The sequence below is a fragment of the Ambystoma mexicanum genome, chromosome 10, assembly GCF_040938575.1.
Source record: "Ambystoma mexicanum isolate Mex_15411 chromosome 10, UKY_AmexF1_1, whole genome shotgun sequence".
NCBI lineage: Eukaryota > Metazoa > Chordata > Amphibia > Caudata > Ambystomatidae > Ambystoma > Ambystoma mexicanum.
Genome location: NC_090932.1, coordinates 340,887,381 through 340,905,269, shown reverse-complemented (window position 1 = coordinate 340,905,269; position 17,889 = coordinate 340,887,381). Strand labels below are relative to the sequence as shown.

Here is a 17,889-nt window from a genome sequence, read left to right as displayed (position 1 = left end):
GGGATTGACCTTTTTTCTGTTTACCCCACTACTCATTCAGGAAACATTTTTATTCTAGTTGTAAAGGTTATCCCAATGAGAAGTGTCACTTATAAGGCAGTTGCCAGTGCCATCTTGGATATTTCACCAATTTTAGATTCCCTAAGAATGTTGTTCCTCAAAGGGGAACCTATTTCAGATTTGTGTGCTTTAAGGCAAAACTGCTGAATCTGGAGTTAACTGGGATAGGAAGATTTCATCACAGGTTTTTCAATTGAGGGAGAATTTGTTGAATTTATTCCATCCCATTTTACTGCAAATGTACGGGGGGTAATTTAGGGTGATTAATAAAGATAGGGGATCATGGGGAAGAGCCTGCTCCCCTGCATACATTAGTGGTAAAATGTCCTACATAAAAAAATGTATTAATTCTTCCTCTATGAAAATGAACAATGAAATCACATAGAACCTAGTTAACCTATACGTTCTCTGGTGCTTATCATCCGCAGAGTAAGGGTTCAGTTTGAAAAATCAAGAAAATGACAGGAATGATGGAAGTTTTGGAGCAACCTCTAAAAAGGAAGTGGGATCTCCTGCCATGCCAGTTATTTGCATAGAGGTTTCTCAAGAGGGTGCAGTCGCCATTTCGGCATGGTAAGAAGTACTCTTTGGTGGCTGTACTTCTTCAGTGGGGTCCTGTCATTCCCTTCTGGATCTTCTTGCAATGCCTAGAGTTCTGTTGGCAGTGTGTGAGGGCCCTACATTTTGCCGGTAGGCTTACGTTGGGGTCGGCTTAACCAATCGGAATTCTCTATGGTTGGGAAGTAACTCTAAGGAGGCCATTGTGTCTCACCATGGATCCTGTTGGACTTTGCTCGAGTACAGTACACTTTATAACACAATTAGCTGTTTCTGAAATGTATTCTATTTTGAAAAGAGAGGTTTTTTCCTTGTGTGCCTATTGTAGTTAACTCCATTACTCAGCTTTTCTTTAATGAATGTTTAAAAGTAAATAACCTGGATGTTTCCTTTTTGTTTTTCTTGAACATATTTACTATGCCTTGTTAACAAACCTTCTTCTTCCAAAGGGTTTTATTTGACCTCAGTCATGCAACCATTTGGCCTTTCGTGATAACTGAGGGTACACCCTGTAAGCCAAGAAGGCCTTTAGGTCTTGGTTTTAGAATGGAGAATAGGAATAAAACTCACCAACTGTTAATGAGGGGATAGTGGCGAAGTGTAGTGGCTTTTAAAGTGAGTATCTTGTTGTTTTGATTGGAAGGTTGAGTTTACATTAAATACACCATGGATGTGTATTGCTGGATGTTAGAATTCCTTTAATTGAGGAAAATGCAAAATCCATGTTTGCGTTTTCAAAAGCTTGTTTTATCCCAGTAAGTGTTCCAAGATCCTGACATTAGCATAGGTACGGTGATCATGAATGTTAGAGAATTTGGATAAAATGTAAGTACTTGATTTCTTACACTGTTGGAATCTTGATAACTAATGTATTAAGACTATACATTTTTTTTTCAGGGCAAAGAGCGTGATGTTTTTCTAGTGAAGGAACACCCAGACCCAGGCAGCAAGGACCCTGAGGAGGAGTATCCAAAGTTTGGGATTCTTGATCAGGTGAACAATGCACTTTGCACATTTCTAAGTAGAGCAGGAAGTTGTTCTTAATGTTTTATTTCTGTTCTCGGAGAGTATTTTCTTTTGCAATGCAAAGAGTACCAGTTTGCTCAGCTGCTGAGGGTCTTTTTTTATTTATCCCCTTGAGCACTGCACAGAAATGATTTGCCTCCTGAATTTAAGTTGATCACATAATTAAGACTCCCTGGTTTATGGTATTGATTATACAACATTTCTATCTGTATTTATCCAATTGTATGTTTGTCCGCATTTATATTTGCTATGTAAAAAATAATTTGCAGCTGGTGTTCAAATGTTTTGATGCCTTTAATGGGACACACATAGAGCTTGGTCCTTGTACATCAAGCCAAGGACCGTTTTCACCTTAAACTGATGCTCTTTATGCTAAAGTGATAACTTCTTTGTAGCTGTTAGGCAGAAACCTGTGCAGTTCCCTTGGGGAACACTGCAAAAGATTTAAGACTACAGGTATAGCAGTAAACCCACTTGGTAGCAGTCTGCACCATCCAGATTTACCTGGTAGCTGTGGCTGAGCAGTCAGACTTCCCTCAAGAAGAGTTAGGCAGTATGCAAAGTATACACAATATGTACTCAGACACAATAGCACAAGCAAACACTGACCAGAGCTTGGTTTCAAAAGTATATAGTTATTTATTTATAAAACACACATAAGTTGAAAACACTCTAGCAAAGTATAGTAAAGAAACACTTCAAACACAGTTATAATAAAAGCAGTTTCAACCCTTACTCCTATCTAGACAACTCTAAGTTAACACCACATAATTAAAACAGAGGTGAGCGCTTAACGTTAGATGACACTCTAGTAGGTTCAAGAAAGGGGTAAAAAGAAACAGGAATGGGTTAAACACACCACTCTAAGGTCCAGAACACTTGCAATAGACTCAAAGAAACACAAAGTCACAGGTGAGCAAAAGTCACTAGGCAGGGCCCACTCTTAGAGTAGCCGGAGCGAAAATGTGCCCAAGATCACACTGTTGTTAAGGATTCAAAGTCTTGCAAAGAGTTAGAAAGAGTTTAGAGTGGCTTGGAAAGTTTAGCCAGGGTGTCCCAGGCACTCCCAGGGTCGAAAGCCGGGGGCTAAATCTACCCCGTACAGTCGGTAGCAAGGGAAGCCAGGCGGAACACGGTACCTTAAGCGGAAAGGATCCTCCAGCGGTGGCAGTTGTTCCAGGCAGTGGCAGCAAGGCTCGACGTCGGTCAGGGGAGAAGAAGTTCTCGCTGAAGAGCAGAAGAAGAAGGTCGTTGCACTGCCCGGGAAGAAACCAGCCGCGGAGTCCTCCGGTTAAAGGGTTGTACCGACTTTCGTGGTTGGGGTAAAAGTGGTGGGGTTCCGGTTGCCGGGGTGCTTGGCACTGGCAAGGCGGCCACGAGATACCTCGAGAAGCGAAAAGAAGGCGAAAACTGGTTGTCCCCACCAGTCAAGGGAAGGAGCCACTCCGTTAAGAGTTCTCCTCGGTCGTCGGGAAAAGTGGTGAGACGGTTCAGCAGGGCTCCACCGGGTGGTGTCGTCGAAGCAGGTCGGCTCAGCTCTTCCCTCGTCGGATTCTTGGTCCTGTGGCGACTTCTGAAGTTCCAGTCCCCAAAGCCCTGCTTTTATGCAGCAAACCCCCATTCACCCAGCCTAGCTGTCACTCAAACATGCTAAGTGGTGAGCCGGCCGGCTCACCACTTGGGCCAATCAGGACGGAGTGCGACTTGAGTTACCAAGGTAACTCAGTCCAGGGTGCCTAAATCCCCCTCCACCCCTCCTAAGTACCCCAGACAGAGTGGCACCACTTTGGAGGGCTTCTGTGGAGAAGCCCGCCAAAAGTGGAACAAAGGGCTCCACTTTGGGTCAGAGTTACAGAGGCGAACACCAACGCCATTTTAGAATCAAGTTTTGGCAAAAAGTCCCAACCGGAGTTATAAAAATAAATATATAAAACCGGCGGTATGTTTAAGGCTACCGTAAATAAATAATTAAATGTGTTAGCCTAAAACAATGGGAAATCCCATAGGAAAATATTCGCGGTCGAATATAAAACGTAGTTTCCACTGCCACCAGCCAAAACTCGATCAGGGGGGACGGAGACGTGCCCCCTCGACTAACAGACCCTGGGGCAATCGAATTGCCCCAGCCAGTACGTCCACAATATGATGGTTTGTACTGGTTCTGTTCAGGATTCAAGACTAGCAAAGTCTTTGGTGACTTTACATGCCCTGGGAGACAGTAGTCAGTCCCAGGGTATGGAGTCTATGTTGGGGAGTCCCTAGGACACCCCTGGGTCACGGCACAGAGGGTGCTGTGTAACCCACATCACAAAAATACATGAGGCCCTATGGAGTAAAAGACCCCATAGCCCATTCAACACAAGGTTTAACCAAGAGAACACACTTCAACATGTCCAAGAGTGAGGGTAAAAGAGTCTCACTCTTGGTAGGAGAAAAAAAGAAACCCCAGAAATCCAGCAAAGCTGCTGGGGGACTCACTAGGTAGGGAAATTCAGCCTAAACAGAGAATTCTCCCTAACACTCGCCCCCCCCAGACTAAGGGACAGGAGGATTTAATCCACTCCTGGATGAACCTCATACCTCTAGTCGATGATATACATCCTAGAGAGTCCATGAGCATTTTGATGGTGACACCTTGACCTATGCTTAAGGGAGAACTCAAAGGTTTTCTTTTGCAAGCTAAAGGACCTACAATCCCTTTGAGGAACATCAGTCTTTTTGTTATAGGGGATCTGGTTGACCAGTCCCTCAGAAGTTGGTACAACTTCTGAACCTATGTTAGGCTTTTTCAAGGGGTCCTTATAAAGGATTCCCTTAGATCTAGAGGGGCCTCCAAGGTTCCTCACCACCTCTCTTGTGGGAGCAGGTTGGGTCTTAGGCCTCTTGGTTGGAGGGGTTGGGGTTAGGCAATGTACCTGCTTCCCCTTCCTCTTAGATCTACCCTTACCTATTTTAGGAGTTTCCCCCCTAATATTAGGATTTGAGTTGGGGTCTTCAGTAGAAGGTCCAACAGTCTGAAGGTTTTTGGCCTTAGACTTTTCTTTTCTGGTTTTCCACCAGCACTGAGAATTACCAGTTCTCTCAGGTCCAGATAGGGGCCTAGTTGGTCTATCCACCTCTTCCTCAGAAGCAGGGGGAGTCAGAGACTCTGAGACTAGGGGAACAATGATGGAGCTTGGTTGGGGCGCCCATGTTCCTAGCATACTATCCTGAAATGTGCCTGGGTTAGAGGTCAACTTACTAACACCAGGGCTTGTAGTGGGGTTCTCAGTAGAGGGTCCCACAGGCTTAGAAGGGTCCTTCAAGGTAGCCTGTCTAGCCAATTTGGTTAAGTTCTGCTTCTCCATACTGGGAGGCCTGGGGGTATGTGACACTACTCCTAGAGTTCTTAGGTCATTCCCTAACAGGACCTTCCCAGGTACCTCAGTCTGAACACTGACAGGGATCCTCACTGTCATGTTGTTACACTGAATGAGGGCTGGTAGGATAGGAACCATTTGGACAGGGCCTCCAGACATCTTAGTGGGACCTTTGGGTGCTTTGGCCACATCCTCAGGTTGAAAGAAGCTTTCATCCACTACTGTTCTGCTGGCCCCAGTGTCTCTCCTGGCAGGAGTATCCTGGCCATTGACAAGAACACTGTCCACATAATACACCTTAGAGTTAACAGGTAGGGAGTTATACACAACCCTATTCTGGGGACTAACCAGACCCATAGGCTCTAAGTTTACAGTTGCTTGAAGACCCAAGGGTTCTTCAGCAAAGAGTTCAAAGTGGGCACTAGCCATCTGTACTTCATCCTCAGGAGTGAAGGCTAAGGAGACTGTGCTGATCCCTGCAGGTTTACCCTTGCACCTGGGATCTCCTTTGATATGGTCAGTACCCTGACAGACATAGCATTGTCCAAATGCTCTCTGGAAGGGTGGCTTGTTCTGACCTCCTTCTGGCTTGTGGCCAGAAGGTACAGTAGCCTGAATAGGTTTCCCATGTGGCTTACCCTGGTTATTTTGTGGTTTGGGGCCCTCTTTGGGATAGGAATTATTAGAATTCTCTTTGGAGTCCTTTTTAGGCTGTTTCTCCCCATCCTTCTTCTGAGTTACCCCAGAATCCTTGTGAGTGGCCCTGTTGGCAACCCACAAGTCAGCAGCCTTAGCTAGTTTCCGGGAATCTAATTCCCTGGAATCAGCCAAGTGTTGTCTGAGCTCAGGAGAGCAGGCATCATAAATAGTCTCCAACATAAACAAATTCTTCATACCTTCATAAGTGTTCACCTTGTAACCCTTAATCCATCCCTCTAAGTTTTTCAAACATTCATTCACCCAGGTAGCCCAAGGGGTACCATCATGCTTTTTGAGGCTCCTAAACCTCTTAAGATACTGGGAAGGGGTCTTCCCAAACCTAGCTATCAAAGCTAGTTTCACACATTCATAGTCCTTCCTATCCTCCTCCCCCATCTCCATTACCACATCAGTTGCAACAGGGGGAAGCCTAGAGAACAACCAGGTGAGTAAGTCATTTCCTGTGATGTTCTGGAGCCCATGATTATATTCAAACAGAGACAACCAATCCAACACATCCAATTTAGGCTCATACATACCAACCAATTCTTTAGGCATCCGGGGTCTTTTAGGACTGGAACTTCTAGAGGAGCCAGAGAGAGAAGCATTCTCAACAGATAATTTCTTCATTTCTAAGTCATACTTGAGCTCCATTTCCCTTAGCCTTAGTTCTTTGTCAGTTTGAGCATTAAGTTTCTTATACTCCAATTCTAGTTTCATTTTCTCCAGTTCAAAGTACTGAGGACTAAATGTGGGGCCTGGTAAAGGTCCAGTAGGTACAGCAGGTAGAGCAGGCAGAGGCCTAGGGGGGACAGTTACAACAGCCTCACCCTCCTCTTCTGACTCTTCCTCAGAATCATCAACATTTTGCTCCATGTTAACTTCAATACTGTCATCTACAGTTGCTGGAGTGGTAGGTTCCTCTGAACCATCACCCAGACTTTGGTTAGCCAACAATCTTTCAATCAGCTCCATTTTCTTGCCCTTAGTCAGGAGATCCTTATGTTTACAGAGCACTCTTAAACAATCAGCAGTTTTGGCTGCAAGGGACTCTTGACTATAGCTTTCTATAACTGACATGTTAGAGGATTACTTTTACAGTGCTAAGCTTTGTGGTTAGTTGCACTAAGGTATCTAAAGCACAATAAAATGTATACTCAATACAAATCCCACCGCTGTACACCAGTGTTAGGCAGAAACCTGTGCAGTTCCCTTGGGGAACACTGCAAAAGATTTAAGACTACAGGTATAGCAGTAAACCCACTTGGTAGCAGTCTGCACCACCCAGATTTACCTGGTAGCTGTGGCTGAGCAGTCAGACTTCCCTCAAGAAGAGTTAGGCAGTATGCAAAGTATACACAATATGTACTCAGACACAATAGCACAAGCAAACACTGACCAGAGCTTGGTTTCAAAAGTATATAGTTATTTATTTATAAAACACACATAAGTTGAAAACACTCTAGCAAAGTATAGTAAAGAAACACTTCAAACACAGTTATAATAAAAGCAGTTTCAACCCTTACTCCTATCTAGACAACTCTAAGTTAACACCACATAATTAAAACAGAGGTGAGCGCTTAACGTTAGATGACACTCTAGTAGGTTCAAGAAAGGGGTAAAAAGAAACAGGAATGGGTTAAACACACCACTCTAAGGTCCAGAACACTTGCAATAGACTCAAAGAAACACAAAGTCACAGGTGAGCAAAAGTCACTAGGCAGGGCCCACTCTTAGAGTAGCCGGAGCGAAAATGTGCCCAAGATCACACTGTTGTTAAGGATTCAAAGTCTTGCAAAGAGTTAGAAAGAGTTTAGAGTGGCTTAGAAAGTTTAGCCAGGGTGTCCCAGGCACTCCCAGCGTCGAAAGCCGGGGGCTAAATCTACCCCGTACAGTCGGTAGCAAGGGAAGCCAGGCGGAACACGGTACCTTAAGCGGAAAGGATCCTCCAGCGGTGGCAGTTGTTCCAGGCAGTGGCAGCAAGGCTCGACGTCGGTCAGGGGAGAAGAAGTTCTCGCTGAAGAGCAGAAGAAGAAGGTCGTTGCACTGCCCGGGAAGAAACCAGCCGCGGAGTCCTCCGGTTAAAGGGTTGTACCGACTTTCGTGGTTGGGGTAAAAGTGGTGGGGTTCCGGTTGCCGGGGTGCTTGGCACTGGCAAGGCGGCCACGAGATACCTCGAGAAGCGAAAAGAAGGCGAAAACTGGTTGTCCCCACCAGTCAAGGGAAGGAGCCACTCCGTTAAGAGTTCTCCTCGGTCGTCGGGAAAAGTGGTGAGACGGTTCAGCAGGGCTCCACCGGGTGGTGTCGTCAAAGCAGGTCGGCTCAGCTCTTCCCTCGTCGGATTCTTGGTCCTGTGGCGACTTCTGAAGTTCCAGTCCCCAAAGCCCTGCTTTTATGCAGCAAACCCCCATTCACCCAGCCTAGCTGTCACTCAAACATGCTAAGTGGTGAGCCGGCCGGCTCACCACTTGGGCCAATCAGGACGGAGTGCGACTTGAGTTACCAAGGTAACTCAGTCCAGGGTGCCTAAATCCCCCTCCACCCCTCCTAAGTACCCCAGACAGAGTGGCACCACTTTGGAGGGCTTCTGTGGAGAAGCCCGCCAAAAGTGGAACAAAGGGCTCCACTTTGGGTCAGAGTTACAGAGGCGAACACCAACGCCATTTTAGAATCAAGTTTTGGCAAAAAGTCCCAACCGGAGTTATAAAAATAAATATATAAAACCGGCGGTATGTTTAAGGCTACCGTAAATAAATAATTAAATGTGTTAGCCTAAAACAATGGGAAATCCCATAGGAAAATATTCGCGGTCGAATATAAAACGTAGTTTCCACTGCCACCAGCCAAAACTCGATCAGGGGGGACGGAGACGTGCCCCCTCGACTAACAGACCCTGGGGCAATCGAATTGCCCCAGCCAGTACGTCCACAATATGATGGTTTGTACTGGTTCTGTTCAGGATTCAAGACTAGCAAAGTCTTTGGTGACTTTACATGCCCTGGGAGACAGTAGTCAGTCCCAGGGTATGGAGTCTATGTTGGGGAGTCCCTAGGACACCCCTGGGTCACGGCACAGAGGGTGCTGTGTAACCCACATCACAAAAATACATGAGGCCCTATGGAGTAAAAGACCCCATAGCCCATTCAACACAAGGTTTAACCAAGAGAACACACTTCAACATGTCCAAGAGTGAGGGTAAAAGAGTCTCACTCTTGGTAGGAGAAAAAAAGAAACCCCAGAAATCCAGCAAAGCTGCTGGGGGACTCACTAGGTAGGGAAATTCAGCCTAAACAGAGAATTCTCCCTAACAGTAGCCAAAGTGAAGTCACTTTTTGTTGCCTTTCTATTGTGGTCCTTTGCACACCCAAAGGTCTACAAGGCATAATTGACAACCTGGAGAGATCAGGCTTTTCTTCCATTTTTTTTTTTACAAATACTGAAATTAAACTGAGTGATTTTCATCTGTATTTATGTGTAAAACTCAGTAAAAAGAGAACTGGGGGCCCTACACATAATTAACTGATGTATGGGGTCACATATGGTCTAGTAATTTGTGGATTACCAATAATATTTCAAATGTTTAACTGAAAACTAGCAAACTAGCAAAAGTACCTGTTCTCTAGACTGGTTCTGTGGACACACATGACGGCACTCATCAATTGTTGGAAATCAATGATCATGTAGGTCGCTGTTCCGATTTGCTTATCGCTTGATATGCTTTGCACTCTTTAGTAAACTGCACTGAGAATGAGCGTGTGTGGCTCGCTGACATACCCCGGAGCAGACATTGGGGTGGGGGGGGTGGAGGGAGGGATGCGCGGGATTAAGAGGTGGTGTGTTGCTGCATACTCGGACTTCCTATGCTCTCTCCCCACCTGTTGCCTCACCCTGGCACGGTGCAGTTTGTTGCAATGCAGATGTCCCAGAAATCGTGCATTCTAGGGTTGAAAACCAGTCCTTCTCCAGCATGGGGTCTGGCATGGATTCACATGCTCATGAATATTCCCCTTCGTCAGGCTGGGAATCCTCGGTAAAGAAAAATCGGTATCAGTTTCGTTTCTGATCTGTCTTTCGTAGTAGTAACCAATCACTGATCTCTGCGTCATACTGACCACATCCAATGACTGCCATCTCCCTAAGCCCCGCCTCTGGCAGCCATCTTCAGGTTTTTACCGCACGTTCAAGTGTTGGGATCCTCGTGCTATTGCTCTCGAGCTCTAGTGCGTTTTCGCGCTTTTTCATAGGTAAATTCTCTCTTTTTTCGGTCAAAAGAGCCTCAAGCTCCACCGTTTCTTTATCCGATCAAATGGGACCCGTGTCGGATTGTTCTACGCCCCTCAAGGATGAAGATTTCATCGAGCCACGCTTTTGGAGGACTCCAGAAGTTTCTCAGGCCCATCTCGGACATGGCCCAGGAGAAGGGAAGCTCGACGCCCGGAAAGCTGTTCAGGGTCTACCCTGGATGCCAGCTTCAGAATGTCTTTAAGGAGGACGAACACTCCCTTTGCCTCTACTGCCTGCATGAGGACAAGAAGCACGTGGAGAAGGACTGTGCGTTTTGCAGCAATATGTTGGAGCGGACCATGAAGGACCGCCATCTGCGTCTCGCTAACTGGCTGGAAGGGAAGAGCCCATCAGGCGAGAAAAAGAAGAAGTCCGAGCGGTCTTCTAAGACCTTTGAGGGCGCCCCGGCGACGGGGGCCAAACAGAAGGCCAAGCACTGCGAGTCCGCTGGCACTGGGAGCGCCAAACGTTCGGGCTCTATGGTTGCCAGGCAGGGCGCATCCTCCCCAACGCTCTGGCTCGGGTAAGAGGAAGGCCGAGCACCCGGCGAAGCTCCTGGAGAGACCCCGGTCGAGCTCGAAGGCCCCATCGGAGGGGGAGCGAGGCGGTGACCCTCCCCCACCCAGGAGAAGGCGGTGAGAGCACCTAAGGTGGTGAAAGCCTTGATCCACCCTGCCAAGGCCTCTATCGAGACAGTCGCGGCGGCCCTGGCTCTGCCTGTGGAGGCTACACCAGTGGAGGCGACCTCGGGGCCCAGAGTCTCCCTGCCACCACGGAGGGAGTCCTCTTTCAGCCCATCGACAGGACCCCCGTGAAACCTCCGACGGAGAAGAAAAAGGGGGGGGCAGTAGGCCGTCGTGGATTCGGCCTCAACCTCTGAAGAGGAGCTGATCAAGGTCTTAAGCCACGGCATTGGCGTGGAAGAAGACCAGCCCGTCGGGAGGGACCCCGACGTAGGAGACGACGAGAACGTCGAGGGTGCCGACGAGGCTCCTGACCGCCCGTGGGAATCCCCTCAACCAGTGCCGCAAGACAACTCGGCGGCCATTTTGTTGGCTATACAGTCCTTCTGCTCGGAGATAAGGACGAGATTGCCGTTACGACCAACGGAGGAACCGCTCCCGTCGGGGGACCCGGAGCCAGGCCCTTCTGGGAGCTCTCCTCCTAAGAGAAGGATTCATCCTCCACCTCCTTTTCAACCATTGCGCCCTGCTCAGCCTTCCTCCCCGTCCACGACCCGTGGGGATGATACGGGGACGGACACGGCCGCAACGGGTACAGACGACAAGGTTTACGACGAGGATCTTCCGTCGTCACCTCCTCCCCGGGCTCCCCGCCCGACGAGATTGGATCGTTTCATGCCATGATCGCCAGGGCAACCGAGCTTTTCCAGCTCTGCCCGGAAGAAAAGAAGGAAGGTTTCCTTTATCAACGGCGCAAGACCAAGAGGAAGACGGTCCTCGCTGTACCTCTACTGGACGATATCTGGGATGAGGGTCTCGCCCTCCTCAAGAACCCATCCACAACGCCTGCGAGAAGGGATCGGTACGAGAAGAAGTACCGGGTCCCGGACGCGGCCCCCTTGTGCTTTCGGGCACAGCCGACCCCGGACTTGGTCATCTCCGCGGCAGCCAGGAAGAAAGCGGGGGGGGCTTCAGCCTCTACGTCAACCTCCCCCCCTCCCCCCCGGAAGGCGAGGGAAAGAAATTGGACACGATGGGACGCAGAGTCATCTCATCAGCAGCAACGACGATTAAGGCTGCCAACGCCTTGGCTATCGTAGCCCGCTACGACAGGGAATTGTGGTACAAGATCGCCCCCTGCTGGACTTCCTACCGGACGACAAGAGGGCGGAGGCCCTAGAGATCGTGCAGGAAGGAGAAGTGGCGTCGGACCACGCCATTACGATGGCGACAGACATCGCTGACACTGGATTTCGCCAGTTGGGCAACGGCGTGTGCCTTAGACGGCGTGGATGGCTCAAGGCAACGGACTTCCGGCAGGACGTGCAGACCAGAGTTTTGGACATGCCTTTCGACGGGAGCAACCTGTTTGGGAAAACAGTGGACGATTCCCTACAAGCCATCAAGACGTACAGAGACGGCCCAGGCTCTTGGTCTTCTCCAGCAACGACGGCCGCCCTTTCGAAGCACCGGAGGCAAGCAGGGTGCATCCAAAGGTTCCGGCGGCGGATATTCCACCTACTGTCAAGCGGCCCGTTCGTCGTCACAGGAAGCCTACAGGGGACGAGGCAAGTCGGGCGGACCCCGCCGTCGTCGCCAGGGAGGACAAGGCAGCAAAGCCTCGTCGAAGCAGGACTGAACCGGCCGTGGGGTCGGGCCCCCACCGAAGCATCCCAGTGGGAGGCCGGCTGGCGAACTTCGTCAGCGTGTGGGAGTCCATCTCCACCGACCGTTGGGTGCTGGACGCCCTGGCCCAGGGTCACGCGCTCGAGTTTCTAAAGAAGTGCCCGCGCGTCCCCCCCCGTGGCCAGGAAGGAACATCACGACCCTCAACTTCTCTTGAAGGTAAAGGCGATGCTCAAGAAAGGCGCCATCGAGCTCGTCCCAAAGAGGCTTCGGGGCTCCGGAGTTTACTCAAGATACTTCCTCATGAAGAAGAAGACCGGAGGATGGCGTCCCATCCTGGACCTACGACGATTGAACAAATTCATCAAGGCACAGAAGTTCCGGATGGTCACCCTCCAGCACGTCCTGGGTCAGCTGGAGGAGGGCGATTTCCTGTCATCGTTGGATTTGGAGGATGCTTACTTCCATATCCCCATCCTAAAGGGACACCGAAAGTTTCTCAGATTCGTGGTCCAAGGGCGTCACTACCAGTTCAGAGCCCTTCCCTTTGGATTGAGGTCGGCACCCAGGGTGTTCACCAAGTGCCTCGCACCGGTGGCAGCGCAGCTGCGCCTGGAGGGTATCCACGTCTACCCCTACCTGGACGACTGGCTCATCCGAGCAAAGACAAGGGAGCTCGCCGCGGAGCACACGGCGAGGACCGTCCAACTACTCACGGACCTGGGATTCTCCATAAACTACGCCAAGTCCCACCTGGTGCCCGCGCAAGACGCACGGTTTCTGGGAGCGAAACTCGACACAGTGGCGCTTCTGGCCTCTCCGTCAGAGGAAAGGACGAGGGCCATCTTGGGCAAGGTGCAGCGGATGCTGGTTGCGGACGGGGCCAGGGTGAGGTCCATCAAATCCCTCCTCGGAATGATGTCTTCTTGCATTTATCTCATCGGCCTGTGCAGGCTTCGGATGTGCCCGTTACAGGAGTTCCTGGACGCTCGCTGGATCCAGACGACAGGCAGCTTCGAGGACAGGATCACACTCGATGAGAGCTTCCGACGAGCGATCCGGTGGTGGGGCACCCGCGCGCATCTGACGGCGGGCATGGACTTCCAGACCCCAGGCCACCAGAAGAGTGACCACGGATGCCTCCCTGGAAGGGTGGGGAGCGCACACCGAAAATCTGCACGCGAGAGGCCTTTGGCTTCCGACGGAGAAGTCCCTCCATATCAACGTCCTGGAGCTCCGTGCAGTGTTTTGGGCCCTCAGGTCCTTTCTTCCGTCCCTCAAGGGCAAGGTGGTGAGGATCTTCACCGACAACACCACCACCATGTTCTACATCAGGAAGCAGGGCGGTACCAGATCCCCAGCCCTGTCCAAGGAGGCGCAGGATCTGGATGTTTCTGGTGCCGTTTCATCTGGCAGGGGAAAAAAAAACACCATCGCCGATTCGCTCAGCAGAGAGCTGCGCTCGTGCCACGAGTGGGAACTACGACAGGATCTAGTGGACCGCCTCTTCCGACGGTGGGGCACACCCCAGATCGATCTGTTCGCGACGGCGACAAACTCCAAGTGCCGGAGGTTCGCCAGCAGGTTTCCCCAGCCGAGGAGCATGGGCGATGCTTTCTCGTTCCCCTGGGAGGGCCTGTTTCTATACGCGTTCCCTCCATTGCCGTTGCTGATCCGGCTCATCAACCAGCTCAAGAGGTCCCGGTGCAGGATGATCCTCGTCACACCTGCGTGGGCGAGGCAGATATGGTTCCCGGACCTGCGTCCCCGTCAATCAAGCTGCCAGTGGACGCGGATCTTCTCTCCAGGGAAGGAGGCGCAATCCTCCATGACCCGAAGTCGCTGAACTTGCAGGCCTGGCTCCTGCAGCGTTAGAGTTTGGAGGTTACGACATACCGGCCGACTGCAGAGAGGTTCTTGCAAAGGCCAGAGCGTCCCCAACTCTTAAATGCTACGGACACAAATGGAAGAGGTTCTCTGTCTGGTGCCACGCACAGAAGATTAACCCTCTACGGATTACGGCTCCTCAAGTACTGCCGTACCTACTGTCGCTGGCCAAGGATGGACAGGCGCACGCTTCCATCAAGATTCATCGTGCTGCGATCTCCCGATACACCAGAACCACGGGACGGACGTGTTTGTGGTCTCATCGTCTGGTGAAAGAATTCATGAAGGGACTGTTCAGGTCGTTCCAGCCGGTGAAGGCTCCGGCCCCGTCGTGGGAGCTCAACGTGGTGCTGACCAAGCTCATGGGACCTCCGTTCGAGCCTCTGCACTCAGCTCTGTTGAAGTTCTTGTCGCGGAAAACAGCGTTTCTTGTGGCCATCACCTCCGCACGACGGGTGGGAGAGATCCAGGCCCTCTCCTGCAAGCCCCCGTACTTGACTTTTCACGACACGAGGGTAGTGCTCAGGACGCACCCCTCCTTCATGCCCAAGGTGCCGTTGGACTTCCACCTCAACGAACCCTTGGTGTTGCCTGTTTTCTTCCCGTCGCCTTCGTCGCTGGCTGAAAGGACTTTGCACTCGCTGGATGTGGCTAGAACGCTGAAGTTCTACGTGGACCGCACAAAGGGTTTTCAGAAGACGTCACAACTTTTTGTGACCTTTGGACCTGTCAATCAGGGGAAGGCTCTCTCAAAGGCTTCTATTTCCAGATGGCTCTCCGGCTGTATCATGTACTGTCCTCGGTTGGCAAACCGACCTCTGCCCGGCCGTCTGAGAGCCCATTCCACCAGAGCGATCGCAGCTACCACAGCGTTCCTATCTGGTGTGCCCCTGCTGGACATCTGCAGGGCTGCTACGTGGAGGTCGACGCACACCTTCACGAAATTCTACTGCGTCGACCGGGATTCCAGGGAGGAGTCCAGGGTCGGCCAAGCAGTGCTGCGCAACCTGTTCACCTAAGGTGAGCCTGGTGAGAAGGTAAGAGATGCTTAATGTTGAGTTGTTGTATTGCTTAATGTTGAGTCTGTTGCCGCCTCCCGTGGTTGTGCATGTGTGTACTGCTATGTATTCTTTTATTCATGAGCATGTGAATCCATGCCAGACCCCATGCTGGAGAAGGAACAAGTTACTTACCTGTAACTGTTGTTCTCCAGCATGGGTCTGGCATGGATTCACATGCGAACCCTCCCGCCTACCCCTCTGCGGCTCTTCACTTGGTCATACTGCCATTTCACGTGCTACCAAATCTGAAGATGGCTGCCAGAGGCGGGGCTTAGGGAGATGGCAGTCAATGGCTGTGGTCAGTATGACACAGAGATCAGTGATTGGTTACTACTACGAAAGACAGATCAGAAACGAAACTGATACTGATTTTTCTTTACCGAGGATTCCCAGCCTGACAGGGAATATTCATGAGCATGTGAATCCATGCCAGACCCATGCTGGAGAACAGTTACAGGTAAGTAACTTGTTCCTTCTATGACCACATTGATGTTTTGCCAATTTCAAGCAGCCGTCTCATGTGTGAAGGTGCTGAAATCCAGGGAAAGAGGTGGGGGTGTCCAGTAATGTCCGTAGGGTACTAATCTGTAGCTATGCACTGTTTGGTGCAGATTGGTGCTCGATAATCCCTACTGTTTAAGCACTGCCTTCTCCTAATTGTGGTTTCCCTGTATGCAGGCTGTCTAACCCCCACAGGGACTTTCTAACCGGCCCTTCACTACCAATTATTACTTCTAAAAAAAGGTGTGTGTGTGTCTGGGTCTGGTCATTGGATTTTATGGCTCAACTCTTCCCCTGCTCTCCTACGTTCAACTCAACTGTCTTCCCTGTTACTCTCTCCTCCCACTCTAATGTTATCACTCCTCCCACACAACTACTTCTACTCCTACTCAATCAATTGACTTTATTTCGATTATATCAAAACAATGCTTAACACATGCTTGATCAAAGAAAAAAATCTTCAGTTTCTAAAAAGTTCAACAGTCAATAAAAATGCAGTAGCCAAGCAAGTTCATTTTTGGCCAAGTATCAATCTAAGTAAGAACAAACTTCCATAATGAACAATAATGGAAAAAGAAAACATGCACATTATTAAAAATTATATTTCTTTTGGCCCAAGCAGAACCAATGGAATTCAGTATGGGAAGGATCACATCAATAAACTGTGATGTTCTACATAGAACTTCTGCGGCATGCAGGGCTTTAATACTACCGTCTCCACACTATTGCTACTCTGCCCACTATACCACTGTTGCTGTTCTCACTGCTACTACAAATCTCACTTCTACTCTTCTCAATACTACTGCCCCTCTAATACTTTGCTTTCTCATTGCTTCCCTTTGTCCACTCTCACACTACTAGCCCTAACCTTCACCCTTTGACGTGTCTATTTAGTCCATCCTACTACTACCAGTTCCTCCACACTACTACTGCTCTTCCTCTCCACCAAACACTGGGATTTGTTGCCCTGTTCACCCTTTCACTATTCACCCACTCCCCACTTCTCTTCTAGACCTCTTGCAGCACACTCCTACACCCCTCGCTGCTAGCCATTCTCTCATAACACTCCCTCTCCCAATACTACCTCACTGCTCTAATCTCCTATACTATCTCTATCTTTCTGTCCCTCTCACATTCTATTCCCCTATCCCCATAATGCTTACACTACACACCACTGATACAACACTCACCTCACCTTTTCTAAACTCTGCCACTAAGTCTCAAAAATTCCACTCAGCCGTCCATCCTCCACCTGGTCTCTCAGCTTTTCCTGTGACCTCGCCTGCACTCTGCCGCTGTCGGCTTTTATAGTGTAGAGCTGGTGATTTAGTGTCGTCCCCCCACCCCCTCCCATTGAATGCAGCGCTTGCCTGATTTCCTCCTCAAATATGTGACTGTGATGGGTGAAAGGCTTTAAAACCCCTCTAAAGCCGCCCCCTTTTCGAGCACCGTTTCAGATGGTTTCCTGGCGTGCTGTTGTTTTAAAAATCCACTTTCGTGCTTTGTTGGGGGAGTCATCTGGTTTTCTGAGGTGTTTTACTGTTCGGATGTGGAGAAGGCTCCAATTCCATCTTGGAGGTGGTGTTTCTGCTTTCCCTTCAGTGGATTCTGGTTTGGGTTTTCGTAGCCGCTTTCAGGTAGATTCTGGGAGATGATGTTCTGAACTACAAAAGGGAGCTGTGGCCAGCAACTGTTTGGGGAGGCATTGAGATGTGTTTTCAGGGTTGTTTTCAGCAGGGGGGAGGGGTGTCCAGGGACTGGGTACCCCACAATTCTGCTTTACATATCTGTGGCAGGACCAATTCTGACATTGGTTTTAATGAGCTTCCTATCCCAGGTTGTGAAAGGTTCCCCACCTCCCCCCACCTGACAGGGTCGTGATCCTGACCCTGTAGCAGTGGTCAAATTACTTTCCCTACCATTTGATCAAAATGGATTTCTGTCAAGTTCAGCTCTTTATTGTTGAGCTCTGATCATGTATAAGAGTAGAGGAGTAGAGTTTGGTTATTGCACGATCGAACCTGAACCTATTTCAATTACACCCCTAATTATAAAGTCATGTTGAAAAATGTTTATTTAAAACCAGTGGCAATGCCGTTTGCCATGAGATTACTGCTTTGACATATCCTGCTGTTAGGTAAGATT

The 17,889-nt window shown here is 49.6% G+C and overlaps 1 protein-coding gene across 2 annotated transcripts in view; it reads left to right on the top strand.

The window, feature by feature from the left end:
• ASH2L (ASH2 like, histone lysine methyltransferase complex subunit) overlaps nt 1–17,889 on the top strand; it is a 1,246,012-nt gene that overhangs the window by 351,272 nt on the left and 876,851 nt on the right. For both annotated transcript variants that reach the window (XM_069617945.1, XM_069617946.1), the window contains exon 7: nt 1,516–1,611. In XM_069617945.1, the coding sequence (XP_069474046.1) occupies nt 1,516–1,611 (96 nt within the window). The remainder of the gene's footprint in view (nt 1–1,515; nt 1,612–17,889) is intronic.